General features: G+C 47.0%; 1 protein-coding gene across 2 annotated transcripts in view; it reads left to right on the forward strand.

The window, feature by feature from the left end:
• The window catches only part of ZFYVE28 (zinc finger FYVE-type containing 28), a 145,523-nt gene that overhangs the window by 65,577 nt on the left and 66,082 nt on the right, over nucleotides 1-13,864 (forward strand). For both annotated transcript variants that reach the window (XM_031664780.1, XM_003890889.5), the window contains exons 3-5: nucleotides 9,278-9,415; nucleotides 10,860-11,062; nucleotides 13,349-13,438. In XM_031664780.1, coding sequence (XP_031520640.1) covers nucleotides 9,278-9,415; nucleotides 10,860-11,062; nucleotides 13,349-13,438 — 431 coding nt within the window. The remainder of the gene's footprint in view (nucleotides 1-9,277; nucleotides 9,416-10,859; nucleotides 11,063-13,348; nucleotides 13,439-13,864) is intronic.

Below are 13,864 nucleotides of genomic sequence, written 5' to 3' on the forward strand. Positions count from 1 at the left end.
GCCCTCACCCTGTGGGGTCTCACTCTGTCGCCCAGGCTGGAGTGCAGTGATACGATCTCGGCTCGCTGCAACCTCCACCTCCCAGGCTCAACTGATTCTCCTGCCTTAGCCTTCTGAGTAGCTGGGATTACAGGCATGCGCCACCATGCCCTGCTAATTTTTGTATTTTAAGTAGAGACAGGGTTTCACCTTGTTGGCCGGGCTGGACTCGAACTCCTGAACTCAAGTGATCCACCTGCCCTGGCCTCCCAAAGTCCTGGGATTACAGGCATGAGTCACCATTCCTGGCCCTAAATGTCAATTTTTGATTGTTTGATGCTACTATATGGAAATACAAGTGACTTTTGTATATAGATGTTGTATCCTAAAACCTTTCTGTGGGAATCTAAATAATGGGTTTTTCCTACTTTCTACTCTCTCCTCTCACACAGTCACCCAACACTCCATGACCAGATGAGTAGGGTTTTCCCCACACACCAAGTCATTCCCCAGCAGGTCCTGCAGGGGACAGCAGTGGGGGTCCTCTGTTCAACCCCATCTTGACACTGTCCACCCGGAGTGACCTCAGACCCCACAGGGTGAGGGCTCAGTCCCACAAGACGGCCCCCCATTCAGATGGCAATCCCAAGTCCAGGTGTGGTCTGTGCTTCTGTCCGGCTGGCTATAAATCGGGACTCCCATGACCCCCTTCCGGGTTGGATCAATTTGTAGAGTGGCTCACAGAACCCAGGGCAACACTCCATTCATGGTTCTGGCTTAGGAATAAAGGATGTAGTAACAGGTGCAATGAGCGGCCAGATGAAGAGGTGCACCAGCCAAGGCCGGGAAGGGTCCCAAGGGCAGGAGCTCTGTCCCGTGGAGTTGGGGTGTGCCCTTCTCCTGGCAGGCGGATGTGTTCGCCAGCGCGAAGGAAGCTCTCTGAACCAGTCCTTTTGGGTGTTTGCGGAAGCTTCTTTATAGAGCCGTGATTGATTATATCATTGGCTATTGGTGAGAACACTTCCCAATTCTTCAGTGCCTCTCCCCTCCCCGGAGGTTGGGGGTGGGGGCCGAAAGTCGCAACCCTCTAACATGCCTTGATCTTCCCAGGGACCAGCCCCCCATCCTGAAGCTGTCTAGGGCCCCCCAGTCACCAGTGAACTCATATCACTCTAGAGAGTCCCAGGCTTTTTGGAGCTGTATGTCAGGAAATGGGAAGAAGACCAAACATATATTTTACAATATCATACTTTCTAAATTCACTTAGTATTTCTGGCAGCTTTTTGTAGATTCTGTTACATTTTTTGCCAATAAAGATAATCTTCACTTCTTCCTTTTCTATCTGGATGCCATGAGAGAGAGAGTGTGTGTGTGTGTGTGTGTGTGTCACCCTATTGAACTAGCCAGAATTCCAGTACAAAGTTGAATAGAAGTGGTGAGAGCAGACATCTTTTGTTAATGATGGAAAACCGAATGCTTTCTCCCCAGAGATCAGTGTGATGTTAGCTGTAGGATTTTTGTAGCTACCCTTTGTCAGGCCAAGGCAGTTGCCACCTACTCATCGCTTGCTAAGAGTTCTTATTAGGAATGGATGTTAGATTTTTTTTCAGATGCTTTTTTTGTGTCAATGGAGATTTATCGTGTTATTTTTAATATGGTAAATTACCAAAAAATAATATGGTAAAATATTGAGTCTTTTTTTTACTCAATAAATATTGACTTTTTTATTAGTATCCACTCCATCACCCAACAAAAGCAGCATGTAGATGCCACGAGGGCAGGGCTATGTGTACACACAACATTCACCAGTACATCCCAGTGCCTAGTACATAGTAGGCACTCAGTTATATCATTGAAACAGGGAACACTTGGGTGATTCACTTAAATTTTAATTTATAAAATGTGACTTATTCTTTTTTGCATATGATAGCTATGATATCACAAAAACAATTGTAAACTGTGTCAAGCTGCCAAAAGTTTGAATCTCATGCTAGTATATACATTTAGGCTTCTCACCATAGCTATTTTAGAGTTGTGATTATCTAGCACTGAAAGAAACTTTGGGCTCATCTGGTCTGATTCTCTTATTTCATGAATTAGAACATTAAATCCACTCAGATTGGGTGACACATCCGTCATCACATGCAATAAACAGAAAACAGGGGTCGTTTGCTGGATGCCACAGCACCCAAAGGTCAGGGTAGCTGGAACTCTTGGTGTCTTCTTGTCTTGCAAAATGATGGAAGACACATCATTTTAGTTCCCTGGTAGAAAGAAGATCATAGAACCAGCTGGGTATCACAAATATGCCACAAAGATAAAAGACAATTTGGCCCTAAATAAAAACAGATTTTTAAAAATACAGAAGAGATCAGACATGTTGCTAAGAAAATGCAGATGTTAGACCATATCCTTGACCATATCCATGGTTCACAGTCCTTATGAGAGCTTAAAAAATATAGATGCCAGGACCCAATCCCAGAGATTCTGCCTTACTTGGTCCAGGAAGAGCATAAGCATACATTGATTGATTTTTGAATGTTAAAAAAAATTGGCCGGGCACGGTGGCTCACGCCTGTAATCCCAGCACTTTGGGAGGCCGAGGCAGGTGGATCACGACGTCAAGAGATCAAGACCATCCTGGCTAACACAGTGAAACCCCGTCTTTACTAAAAATACAAAAATTAGCTGGGCGTGGTGGCAGGCCCCTGTAGTCCTAGCTACTCGGGAGGCTGAGGCAGGAGAATGACCTGAACCAGGGAGGCGGAGCTTGCAGTGAGCCGAGATCGCGCCACCACACTCCAGTCTGGGTGACACAGCGAGACTCCATCTCACAAAAAAAAAAAAAAAAAAAAAGAAAAAAAAAAGGTACTCCTACATTCCTGGGATAAATCCCACTTGTTCATGGTACATTATCCTTTTTTGCATTATTGAATTCAGTTTCCTAAAATTGTGTTAGGAATTTTTGGATCAGTGTTCATGAGGGATATGGGCCCATGATCTTTGTCTGATTTTGGTATCAAGACAATGTCATAGATGAGTTGAGAAGGATTCTGTCTTCTTCAGTTTTTTGGAAGAGTTTGTGTAGTATTAGTTGTTCTTAAATGTTTGGTAGAATTCACTATTAATCTATCTGGACCTGGTAGAATTCACTATTAATCTATCTGGACCTGGTAGAATTCACTATTAATCTATCTGGACCTGGTAATTCGCTACTAATCTATCTGGAACTGGAGTTTTCTTTGTAGGAAGATTTTTAACTACAAATTTAATTTCTTGAATAGATACAGGGTTTTCACATTATTTCAGAAATTTCTTCTTGAGAGAGATTTGGTAGTTTATGCCTTTTAAGAAATTTCATCTAAGTTGTTGAATTTATTGGCATTAAGTTGTTCATAATATTTCCTTATAATCCTTTTAATATCAGTAGGATCCACAGAGATGTCACCTCTCTCGTTCCTGTTATTAAGTTGTGTCTTCTGTTGTCATTCTGAACTGCGTTGATAGAGTTTTATCAATTTTACTGATATTCTCAAAGGAACTATTTTTAACTTCATTGATTTTCTCTATTACTTTAATCTTTTCTCTTTTTAAATTTCTGCTCTGATTGTTGCTATACCTTTCTTCTGTTTGCTTTGGGTTTCATTTACTCTTCTCTCTCTAGTTTCTTTTTTTATTTTTATATGGTAGACTTCAAAACCATATAAAATATATACGGTTTATAGTTTTTTATAGTTTCTTAATATGGCAACTGAGGTTAGAGAATGAATGCCTTTCTTCTTTTCTAATTTAGGCATTTAGTAGTTTAAATTTCTCCCTAATTGCTGCTTTAGTGGTATTCCATAAATTTTGATATGTTGTATTTTTACTTTCATTTCATTCACAATACTTTGTGATTTCCTCTTTGATTTCATGTTTGATTCATGAGTTATTTGGAAGTGTGTTATTAGTTTTCAAATATTTACAGAATTTTCTAGAGATCTTTCTGTTAATGATTTCTTATTAAATTCCATTGTGGTCAGAGGATACACTTTGTGTGGCTTGGATTATTTTTACATGTATTAAGGCTTGTTTTATGGCCCAGAATTTGGTCTTTCTTGGTATATGTTCCATATAAAATTGGGAATCATGTGCCTCTGGCTGTTGTTGGGTGGAAAGTTCTGTAAATGTCAACCACATCAGGTTGTTTTAACAGCATTGCTAAGATTTACTATCCTTGCTGATTTTCTGTTTACTTTCTATGTCTTATCAGTTGAGAAAGGTACTGAAGTTTCTGACTATAATTGTGGATTTGTTTATGTCATCTTACTTCATGCCCTTTGAAGGTCTATTATTAGGTTCATAAATGTTAATGATTGTTATGTGCTCCTAATAAATTGACCCCTTTCTTATTAGGAAATGACTTTTTTTTGGTCCTTGGTAGTACTCTTCGCTCTGAAACCTACTTCAATATTCATGTAGCCACTCCAGCTTTCTTTTGATTGGTGTGAACATGATATAACTTTAAAAAAGTCCTTTGACTTTTAACTTATTTGTGTCTCTGTGTGTGAAGTGGGGATCTTGTAGGCAGCATATAGTTGGGTCTCTTTTTATTATGCAATCTGAAAATCTCTGTCTTTTATTTGAGGTTTTTAGATCGTTTTTGTTTAATATATCTTTGATATAGTTAGATTTGAGTATCATTTTGCTGTTTGTTTTCTGTTTGTCCCATCTTTTATTTATTCCCCTTTCCTCTTTTTTTCCTTCTTTTTTTATTAATTGGCTTCAGTGATTTCATCTCTTAATTTTTATGTATTCTACTTATTTTTTATGATTCTGCTTTGTCTCCTTTGTTGGCTCATTAACCAGAACTCTTTGTTTTGTTATTTTAGTGGTTGCTTTAGGGTTTATAATAATTGTCTTTAATTACAGATACCTTCAAATGACATTATACAACTTCACATAGAGTATAAAGACCTTCCAATAAGTCACTTCCATGTCTCCTCCTGGACCTTGTGCTATTGTTGCCATACATTTTACTTTTGTATGTTATAGACTCACACTATGTTGTTAGGGTATTTTTTTCATTTAAATGGTCAATTTTTAAAATTAAAATTTAGAAAATTAAATAGCAAAAAAGGATCTTGTATATTTACTGTGTAGTCACTATTTCCAGTGCTGTCTTTTCCCTTGTATAGATCTCTATTTCCATCTGGTGTCATTTTCTTTTTGCTTGAAAGAATTTCTTTAGCATTTCTTATAGTGCAAGTCTACTGGTCACGAATTCTTTCAGCCTTTGTTTGAATGAAAAATTATTCTACCTTTGATTTTGAAAGATATTTTTGCTGGGTATAGAATTCTAAGTTGATATTTTTTTTCCCCTCAATACTTTAAAGATGTTTCATTCTCTTCTCACTTGTATTATTTTGGATGAAAAATCTAATGCCATTTTTGTCTTTGTTCCTTGTGTGTAACATATCTTTTTTCTCTTGCTACTTTAAAGATTTTCTCTTTTTATTGGTTTTGATCAATTTGATTATGCTGTAATTTGGTATAGTTTTAAAAAATGTGTCTTCTGCTTGGGGTTCATTTACTTGGTTCTGTGAGTTTATATTTATTAAATTTGGAAAAATTTTGACCATTATTCCTTCAAATATTTTTTTCTATCTCATTCCTTCTCGTTTTGGGACTTGAATCACATTCATATGTGACCTTTGAAGTTGTCCAACAGTTCATTGATGATCTATTATTATTTCTGAATCATTGGGATAGTTTCAGTTGCTGTCTTCAAGTTTACTGTTCTTTTCTTCTGAATTATCAAATCTGAGGTTAATCTCATGCAGTATATCTTTTCATCTCAGACGCTGTAATTTTCATCTCTAAATCAGGTCGGGACTTTTAGTTTCTTCATTGTCTCTAGTTAACTTTTTGAACACATGGGAATCAGTTATAACAACCGTCTTAATGTCCCTGATCATCTTTGTCAAGTCTGGGTTGATTTTGATTGATTGCTTTTCCTTTTAGTCATGGGTCGTATTTTCTTCATTCTTTTCAAGCTTGGTAATTTTATTTTTGCTCATGTTGCCCAGGCTGGAGTGCAACAGCACCATCTCAGCTCACCGCAATCTCCGTCTCCCGGGTTCAAGCGATCCTTCTGCCTCAGGGCCTGTTTTTCTCCTCCAAGGGCCTGTTTTCAGCCAACATTGAGATGATCCATGCACTGAATACGGCATTGTGCTGCGGTTGCTGCATCCAACTTTTGATGGATGGTGACATGCTATTCCATGCCTGGGATTACAGGCATGCACCACCACGCCTGGCTAATTGTGTATTTTTAGTAGAGACGGGGTTTCTCCACGTTGGTCAGGCTGGTCTCGAACTCCTGACCTCAGGTGATCCACCCACCTCGGCCTCCCAAAGTGCTGGGATTACAGGCGTGAGCCACGGCACCTGGCCAAACTTGGTAATTTTTTAATTGGGTACCTGACATAGTGAATTTCACCTTGCTGGGGGCTATTTTTATATTACTGTAAATATTTTTGGTTGTTCTGTGATGCAGTTTAGTTACTTAGAAACAGTTTATTCCTTTGGGTCTTATTTTTTAAGGTGTTAGGCAGGACCAGAGCTGTGTTTAGTCTAGAGTTAACTGCTGTTCACATGGAGGCAAGACACTTTTGGGTATTCTACTCGATACTTTGTGAACTGTGAGCGCTCCTGCTACTCCAGCCTTCTGGAAAGCTCCTGCCACTGCTCCCTGGAATCCTTCAGGTGCTTCTTTCCTGGCCTTAGGTCATCTCCCCACGGGCATGTGTTGATCAGTTCTCGGCTGAACCCCTGAGACCCTCCCCAGATCTCCAGAGTTCTCTCTCTTCTCTGCCTCCTGCTCTCTGAACCCTAACTGCCTTGGTTCCATCCGAGTTCCCTGTCCCTGTTCCATGACTTGAAACTTTCCTCAAGGCAGTGAGCTGAGGTAGTCGGGGGGCTCACCTTATTTATTTCCTGTCTCTTGGGGATCACTGTCCTTTGTGGCCTGATGTCCAGTGTCATGGGAATCACTGTCGTTGGGAGTGGGGTACATTGGGTTCCTCTTACTCCATCTTGGCTGGAGTTAGAAGTCCTGGCAAGTGTTTGTTGCAGCATACTGTGTGTGAGGCACTGTTCTAGGCACTGGAGACTCATCAGTGAGTAACAGAAGACCCTTCCCTCAGGCAGGTATGTTCTGGTAGACCAGGAAGGGCGGGCAATGAATCCAAGCACGGCCACTAAAGTCTCCTCAGCCTTAGATAAGCCGTGCCACCGGGCTGAGCCTCAGATCCTGGACTCTTCATCTCAGCCAGTGTTTACTGTGCACTGCCTGCTGCTGTGATTGCTGTTGTTTGCTCATTGGTTTGTTGAATCATGAGCAAGGGACCTTCCTACCCAGAAAACCTTTTAAAAAGAAGTGACAGTAGAACCACTTGTTGGTTGAATTTTGTTTTTATTTTTTGTATGATAAAGGCTTAACATTTTTCTTACACTGCAGAATTTCCTTCAGAGTTCAGTGCATTCATTTCTTGCCTGAGAAGGGTCATGCTTCCCCACTCGTAGTGAGTTTTCATATCTCTTCCTAAGAAAAATGAAAGTCAAGCCTCGGAGGGCAGAAAGGAGGGATGGCCACGGGTGAGAGTGTCAGTTCGTGTGCTCTTTCTGGAAAGCCACTTGGCAGTATCTCATCAGAGCCTGGAAATGCAGTTTGCACTTTTGACGTTGTAATTCCATTTCTAGCAAGCAGTGGGTCCTGAGGAAGTAATCCACAACCGGAGCGTCGTGCACCACAGTAGTGAGGGCAGCGCTGCGTGGAGGTGGAGGATTAGGCATCGTCAGTGTCCAGCAGAAGACAAAAGAGTCCGTTAACAGGACGGTCTGTATGCTGGAATAGCATGTCACCATCCATCAAAAGTTGGATGCAGCAACCGCAGCAGAATGCAGTATTTGGTACATGGATCATCTCAATGTTGGCTGAAAACAGGCCCTTGGAGGATGAGAATTAGAAGGAACTGTGTCCCAACTGCAGTCATGTTTCATGTTTCCCCAAGGACATTTTCCCCACTTCTCTCCTTTCCCATTGATTCCAGTTTTCCTAGGATGAATGTGTATTGATTTCATATTTAACAAATTAAAGACAAAAGTTAAGCTTCCAGTGTTTTTGTAATCTACAGAAGGAATCGTCAATGTTTAAAGAATAGGACAAGTTTACAGAAAAGGATGGAATGCAATTTAAGATGTAAAAACATGGGCTTCTTTCCCTGATATACACAAAGTGTTCAAAACAGTCTGTTATACTTTATATTTTGAACATAAGGAAATAAAGTAAAATAATTTTAAAGAGTCTTTAAAATAGAAGCTGCTTCCAGGGATGCTGGCTTACTCTGGTAATCCCAGCCACTCGGGAGGCTGAGGCTGGAGGATGGCTGGAGCCCTGGAGTTTGAGGCTGTCGTAAGCTATGATTGCACCACTTCACTCCAGCCTGAGTGACAAAGCCAGACCCTGTCTCTAAAAATAAACAAAAAGTCAGAAGTTGCTGTGTACTGAGGCTTACAGAAGGGGACCTGGCTGATCAGAGAGGCGAAGTGGTTCAACAGCCATGAGGGGTGGAGTCAGGGTCTCCACTTTGTGAAAGCCGCGTCCCCTCCAGTGCAGACTGACTTATGCGTTGCTGTAATTGGTCTGCTGGTTCCGGAGGAGGTGGGAGGGGACGCCACCTGGATGGAAGAGCAGGACCCAGCTGTGCCTGGCCTTGATGTAATTGCACTCTTCCGACCCTAAGACGTGGTCTGTGTCCCTGACTCTGCAGAGGAGTGCACTGAGCTTCAGGGAAGACGAGGGCTTTGCAGGTCCCCAGCCGGCTGAGAGTCCATCTGAGCCCATGGCTCCTATGGTTGCCGCTCTTGTTACCCCGGCTGGAGTGCAGTGGCAGGATCTCGGCTCACTGCAACCTCCGCCTCCCTGGTTCAAGTGATCCTCCTGCCTCAGCCTCCCGAATAGCTGGGATTACAGGTGTGCGCTACCACGCCCGGCTAATTTTTGTATTTTTAGTAGAGACGGGGTTTTGCTATGTTGGCCAGGCTGGTCTCGAACTCCTGACGTCAGGTAAACCACCCGCCTCGGCCACCCAAAGTGCTGGCATTATAGGCATGAGCTACTGTGCCTAGCCTCCTCTGTCACTTTAATAATAATCCTAAAAAATAGTAACATGCACCGTGCGTGTTTTCCAGCAGTACATGGCGGCCGCCAGCTGGACACAGCGATTGGCGCACTTTCTCCTGTCTTCTGTTTCAGGACAATGTGTTGAACATCATTAACCAGATCATGGATGAGTGCATCCCCCAGGACCGTGCCCCCAGAGATTTCTGCGTCAAGTTCCCTGAGGAGATCCGGCACGACAACCTGGCCGGCCAGCTGTGGTTCGGTGCCGAGGTAGCGGGTGGCCACCTGGGTTTGGAGGTCCTGATGTGGGGTGGCGTCTAGCCGTGTCCCTGCGAACCTTGTGCATGGGTGCCTGCAGGTGCCGGGACCTGGTGTCTCCTCGAAGAGCTCCGTCCACTCTGGGTTACATGGTGTGGTCTGAGCCTGGTAGGCAGTGCACCCTTGGAGGATCTGGGAAAGCCATGAACTAGTGCCCCCCAAACTGTATATACAAATGAAATTTCCCATGTGATGTTTTTGCGGTTCTCAGGCCCCCAGACAGCCAGGACCTAAAAGTGGTTCTTAATGGCAGTAATGCCCTCATCAGGAACAAGTGTTCCCCTCCCGCCCTGCAGCACAGGCAGCAGCGGGGGCTGGGGAGCTGTGCTGCAGCCCCATGCAGGCCACATCTGGCCTGTCATCTTCATCTTCATCTCCCAATGAGGAAACTGAGTCACAGAGAGGAAGGCGCCCTTTGAGGTGGCAGGAACAGTCTCCCCCAGGCCCCCACCATGCGGACCTCCCAGCCTCCTCCCTTCGCCGTGCTCTGGAGCCTGACCTTGGCCCCAACATCACCGCCCTCTCTATTGTCCCGTCCCCATCCTCCCCGCCTCCCCTCTCTAGGAATCCCTGGGGTGTGGAGTCTTCATCCCATGCCACCCTATCCCTGTGTCCACCGTGCCCACCCCACCTGTGAGCCACTTGGTTGGGGTGTCCTCTGCCGAGGCTTGGGTTAGTGACAGGGGCCCGCGGGCAGGTTCTGTCTCCTCCCCAGCTTCAGTTTCCACCTCTGTGGAGTGGGTCCTGGGGCAGTCATGGGATGGAGCGGGTTCTGTGCCTGGCTGGCCTGGCAGGGGCATGCATGCCCGGGGCGGGCACAGCTCCTTGTGTGGTCCTGGTGCCCCAAGCTCAGAGCCCACCCGTAGCATGGGCCTGGGAAATCAGTAGGTGTCTCATTCTGTCACCTGGGAAATGGCTGCTTGTCCTGCGTCACTTGATCATCTCTGAGGGGACACCAGGTGGATTGGTTCTATCCTAACCCTGGTGAGGCCCTGGACGAGCCTCCCTGTGACACCAGGTCCACCAGGGCCTGGACTCAGCCCCCGTGCCAGAGAGCAGCTTGGTGAGACTCCCAGTTGCTGAGCGCACACTGGGGAGCTGCCTGGCAGTGCCCAGGGCAGACGTGGGTGGATCTGTGGGTGCGGAGGAGCCTTCCCTCCCTACTCCTGGGGCCCTGCGAGGACCCCGTGGGTCACGTTGGGGGACATTGGTTATCGCCCTCACGATTGCTCTGAATGTAAGAAAAACCTCCTGCGGGGACCGGGAACACGAGCCGGCCTGTGCTCCAGGGTGAGAAGAGGGTCCCCGAGGTGTGCAGTCAGGTTCCCCCGGACGGCGACCCCTGAGAGCCTGGTCCCCACCCCGGGCCCCTCCCTGAGCGCCTCCCCTCCCACAGTGCCTGGCCGCCGGCTCCATCATCATGAACCGGGAGCTGGAGAGCATGGCCATGCGCCCGCTGGCCAAGGAGCTGACACGTAGCCTGGAGGACGTGCGGGGCGCCCTCCGCGACCAGGCGCTGCGGGACCTGAACACCTACACGGAGAAGATGAGGGAGGCGCTGAGGCACTTCGACGTCCTGTTCGCCGAGTTCGAGCTCAGGTACTGCGGCTGTGGGTCCACAGCCCTGGCTGTATGAGCTCGGGGACTGTTGTGCCACCTTCCCGGGCTCACCCTGATACTTCAAGCTGGAAAATTCCGCAGAGGGAGGAGCCAGGCGGGTTCAGGGACGCCTGTGGGTGGGGTTAAGCCCTGGAGAGCACAGCCTGGAGGTGATCGAGGGCATCTTTCCAGGGACTGGGGTGAGCATAGAGGACACAGGTGGGGATCTGGCCGCCATGGGCCTCCAGGGGGAAGGGCTTTGGAGAGGCCCAAGGGGGCAGAAATGAATGATGCCTCTGGAATGAATGAGACCTCACAGGAAGTGAGAAGAAAACGGAGGCAGCCAGGCCGGTGCGGTGGCTCACGCCTGTAATCCTGGCACTTTGGAAGGCCGAGGCAGGCAGATCATCTGAGGTCAGGAGTTCAAGACCAGCCTGGCCAGCAACGTGAAACCCCGTCTCTACTACAAATACAAAAATTAGCTGGGCATGGTGGCACACACTTGTAATCCCAGCTACTTGGGAGGCTGAGGCAGGAGAATCGCTTGAACCTGGGAGGCGAGGGTTGCAGTGAGCTGAAATAGCGCCATTGCACTCCAGCTTTGGCAACAAGAGCACAAAAAAAAAAAAAAAAAAAGAGGCCGGGCGCGGTGACTCACGCCTGTAATCCCAGCACTTTGGGAGGCCGAGGCGGGTGGATCACAAGGTCAGAAGATCCAGATCATCCTGGCGAACACGGTGAAACCCCGTCTCTACTAAAAAATATACAAAAAATTAGCCGGGCGTGGTGGTGCATGCCTGTAATCCCAGCTACTCGGGAGGCTGAGGCAGGAGAATCGCTTGAACCTGGGAGGCAGAGGGTGCAGTGAGCTGAGATCCAGCCACTGCATTCCAGCCTGGACAACAGAGTGAGACTTCATCTCAAAACAACAACAACAAGAAGAAACAAAAAACGGAGGCAGATGGTGTCTGTGGAGGTTCCAATTAATAAAAACTTTTCATCTTGTAATCTACTGGCCCCTAGAAGGAGATCAACCGATGCATTAAGGGCAGTCCTCTCCAGGAAGCGAGAGCACAGACAATCAAGTTTTATTTTCTTATCTTCCCCAGATTTTCTAAATCAGTTTTCATAACAAAAAATTAGAGTTAGTGATTTATTTATTTATTTATTTTTGAGATGGAGTCTCACTCTGTTGCCCAGGCTGGAGTGCAGTGGCGTGATCTCAGCTCACCGCAACCTCCGCCTCCTGAGTTCAAGCCATTCTCCTGCCTTGGCCTCCCAAGTAGCTGGGATTACAGGTGGCCGCCACCATGCCCGGCTAATTTTTTTGTGTTTTTAGTAGAGACAGGGTTTTACCATTTTGGCCAGGCTGGTCTTGAACGACTGACCTCAAGTGATCTGCTGGCCTCGGCCTCCCAAAGTGCTGGGATTACAGGCATGAAATACCGCCCCTGGCCTAGAGTTAGTGATTTAGAAGAAAAGAAAGTGCTCTCATCTGGGGAAGGGTTGAACAAGCCATCACCTCTCACAGCCACCCGCAGGCCTCCTGCAAGCCGCTGTGCCCAGCCTGGGCTGGCTTCCGTGGCTGTCGAGGTCCACGTGGGGCTGTGGGTTGTTCACCCACCCATGCATACATTCATTCGTTTCTCTCTCGCCCATTAAGGCCAGTGCCAAGGTGGGGGATGGTCCTGCACATGGGCAGCACTGGGTCCAGGGTGGTCAGGCTCCAGGGTGAGCCCTGGGAGCTGGCACAACCGTCCCCCATGGACAGGGCTGGGGTTTCAAGGGAAGACCTGTAGTAGGCCTGGCTGGCAGGAACTGTGTACTATGAAACTGCCGAAATGGGGTGGTGGTGTAGGGTGTGTGGGTGTGTGTGTGTGTGTGTGTGTGTGTGTGTGTGTGTGTATTTTAAGAGACAATTTCTTGCTTTGTCACCCAGCCTGGAGTGCAGTGGCACCATCACCGTTCACTGCAGCCTCCAACTCCTGGGCGCAAGTGATCCTCCCACCTCAGCCTCCCAAGTAGCAGAGACTATAGATGCATGCCACCACCACACCTGACTTTTTCATTTTTTGTAGAGATGAGGTCTTGCTGTGTTGCCTCGAACTCCTGGGCTCAAGCAATCCTCCCGCCTCAGACTCCCAAAGTGCTAGGATTACAGGTGTGAGGGCCCCCGCCCCCACCTTGCCCAGTATTGCAGCTTTAATTGAAGATGCCCCACCCTCTGTTTTGGAGAGGCCCCGCCACGGCCCAGGTGCGGCCTAACAAGTCTCCCTGTGTTTGCAGCTACGTCTCAGCCATGGTGCCTGTGAAGTCTCCCAGGGAGTACTATGTGCAGCAGGAGGTCATCGTGCTCTTCTGCGAGACGGTGGAGAGGTGAGGACAGGGATGCTTCGGGGCTGGGGGCAGGATCTGGGGAGTCCCTGCCTCACTCCAGGCCTGGGGCAGAGGGCAGCTCTGGGGGAACCTGCTGTGTCTTGGGAGTGCCCCAGATGGAAGACACTAGCCATGTCTTCCCACATTACATCCGGCTTCTCCTCACAGGTGGGAGAGGGTAGAGGCCGCCCCTGCCTTCACCTCTGCCCGGTCCCCTTGCACTGCCCCGTGGTCACTTTTCTGTCGGCCAGAAGGGCAGATCCTGCAGGTGAAGTCACATGTCAGGGGACAAACGCTAGAAGCCTCGGGCATGATGAGTTGGACATCCAAACCTTGTCACCTTCCTCACCTCCTCAGTCCTCACGTCCTCACTCCTCACCTCCTTACTTCCTTACTCCTCACCTCCTCACTCCTCACCTCGTCAGT

The sequence above is a fragment of the Papio anubis genome, chromosome 3 (assembly GCF_008728515.1).
Source record: "Papio anubis isolate 15944 chromosome 3, Panubis1.0, whole genome shotgun sequence".
NCBI lineage: Eukaryota > Metazoa > Chordata > Mammalia > Primates > Cercopithecidae > Papio > Papio anubis.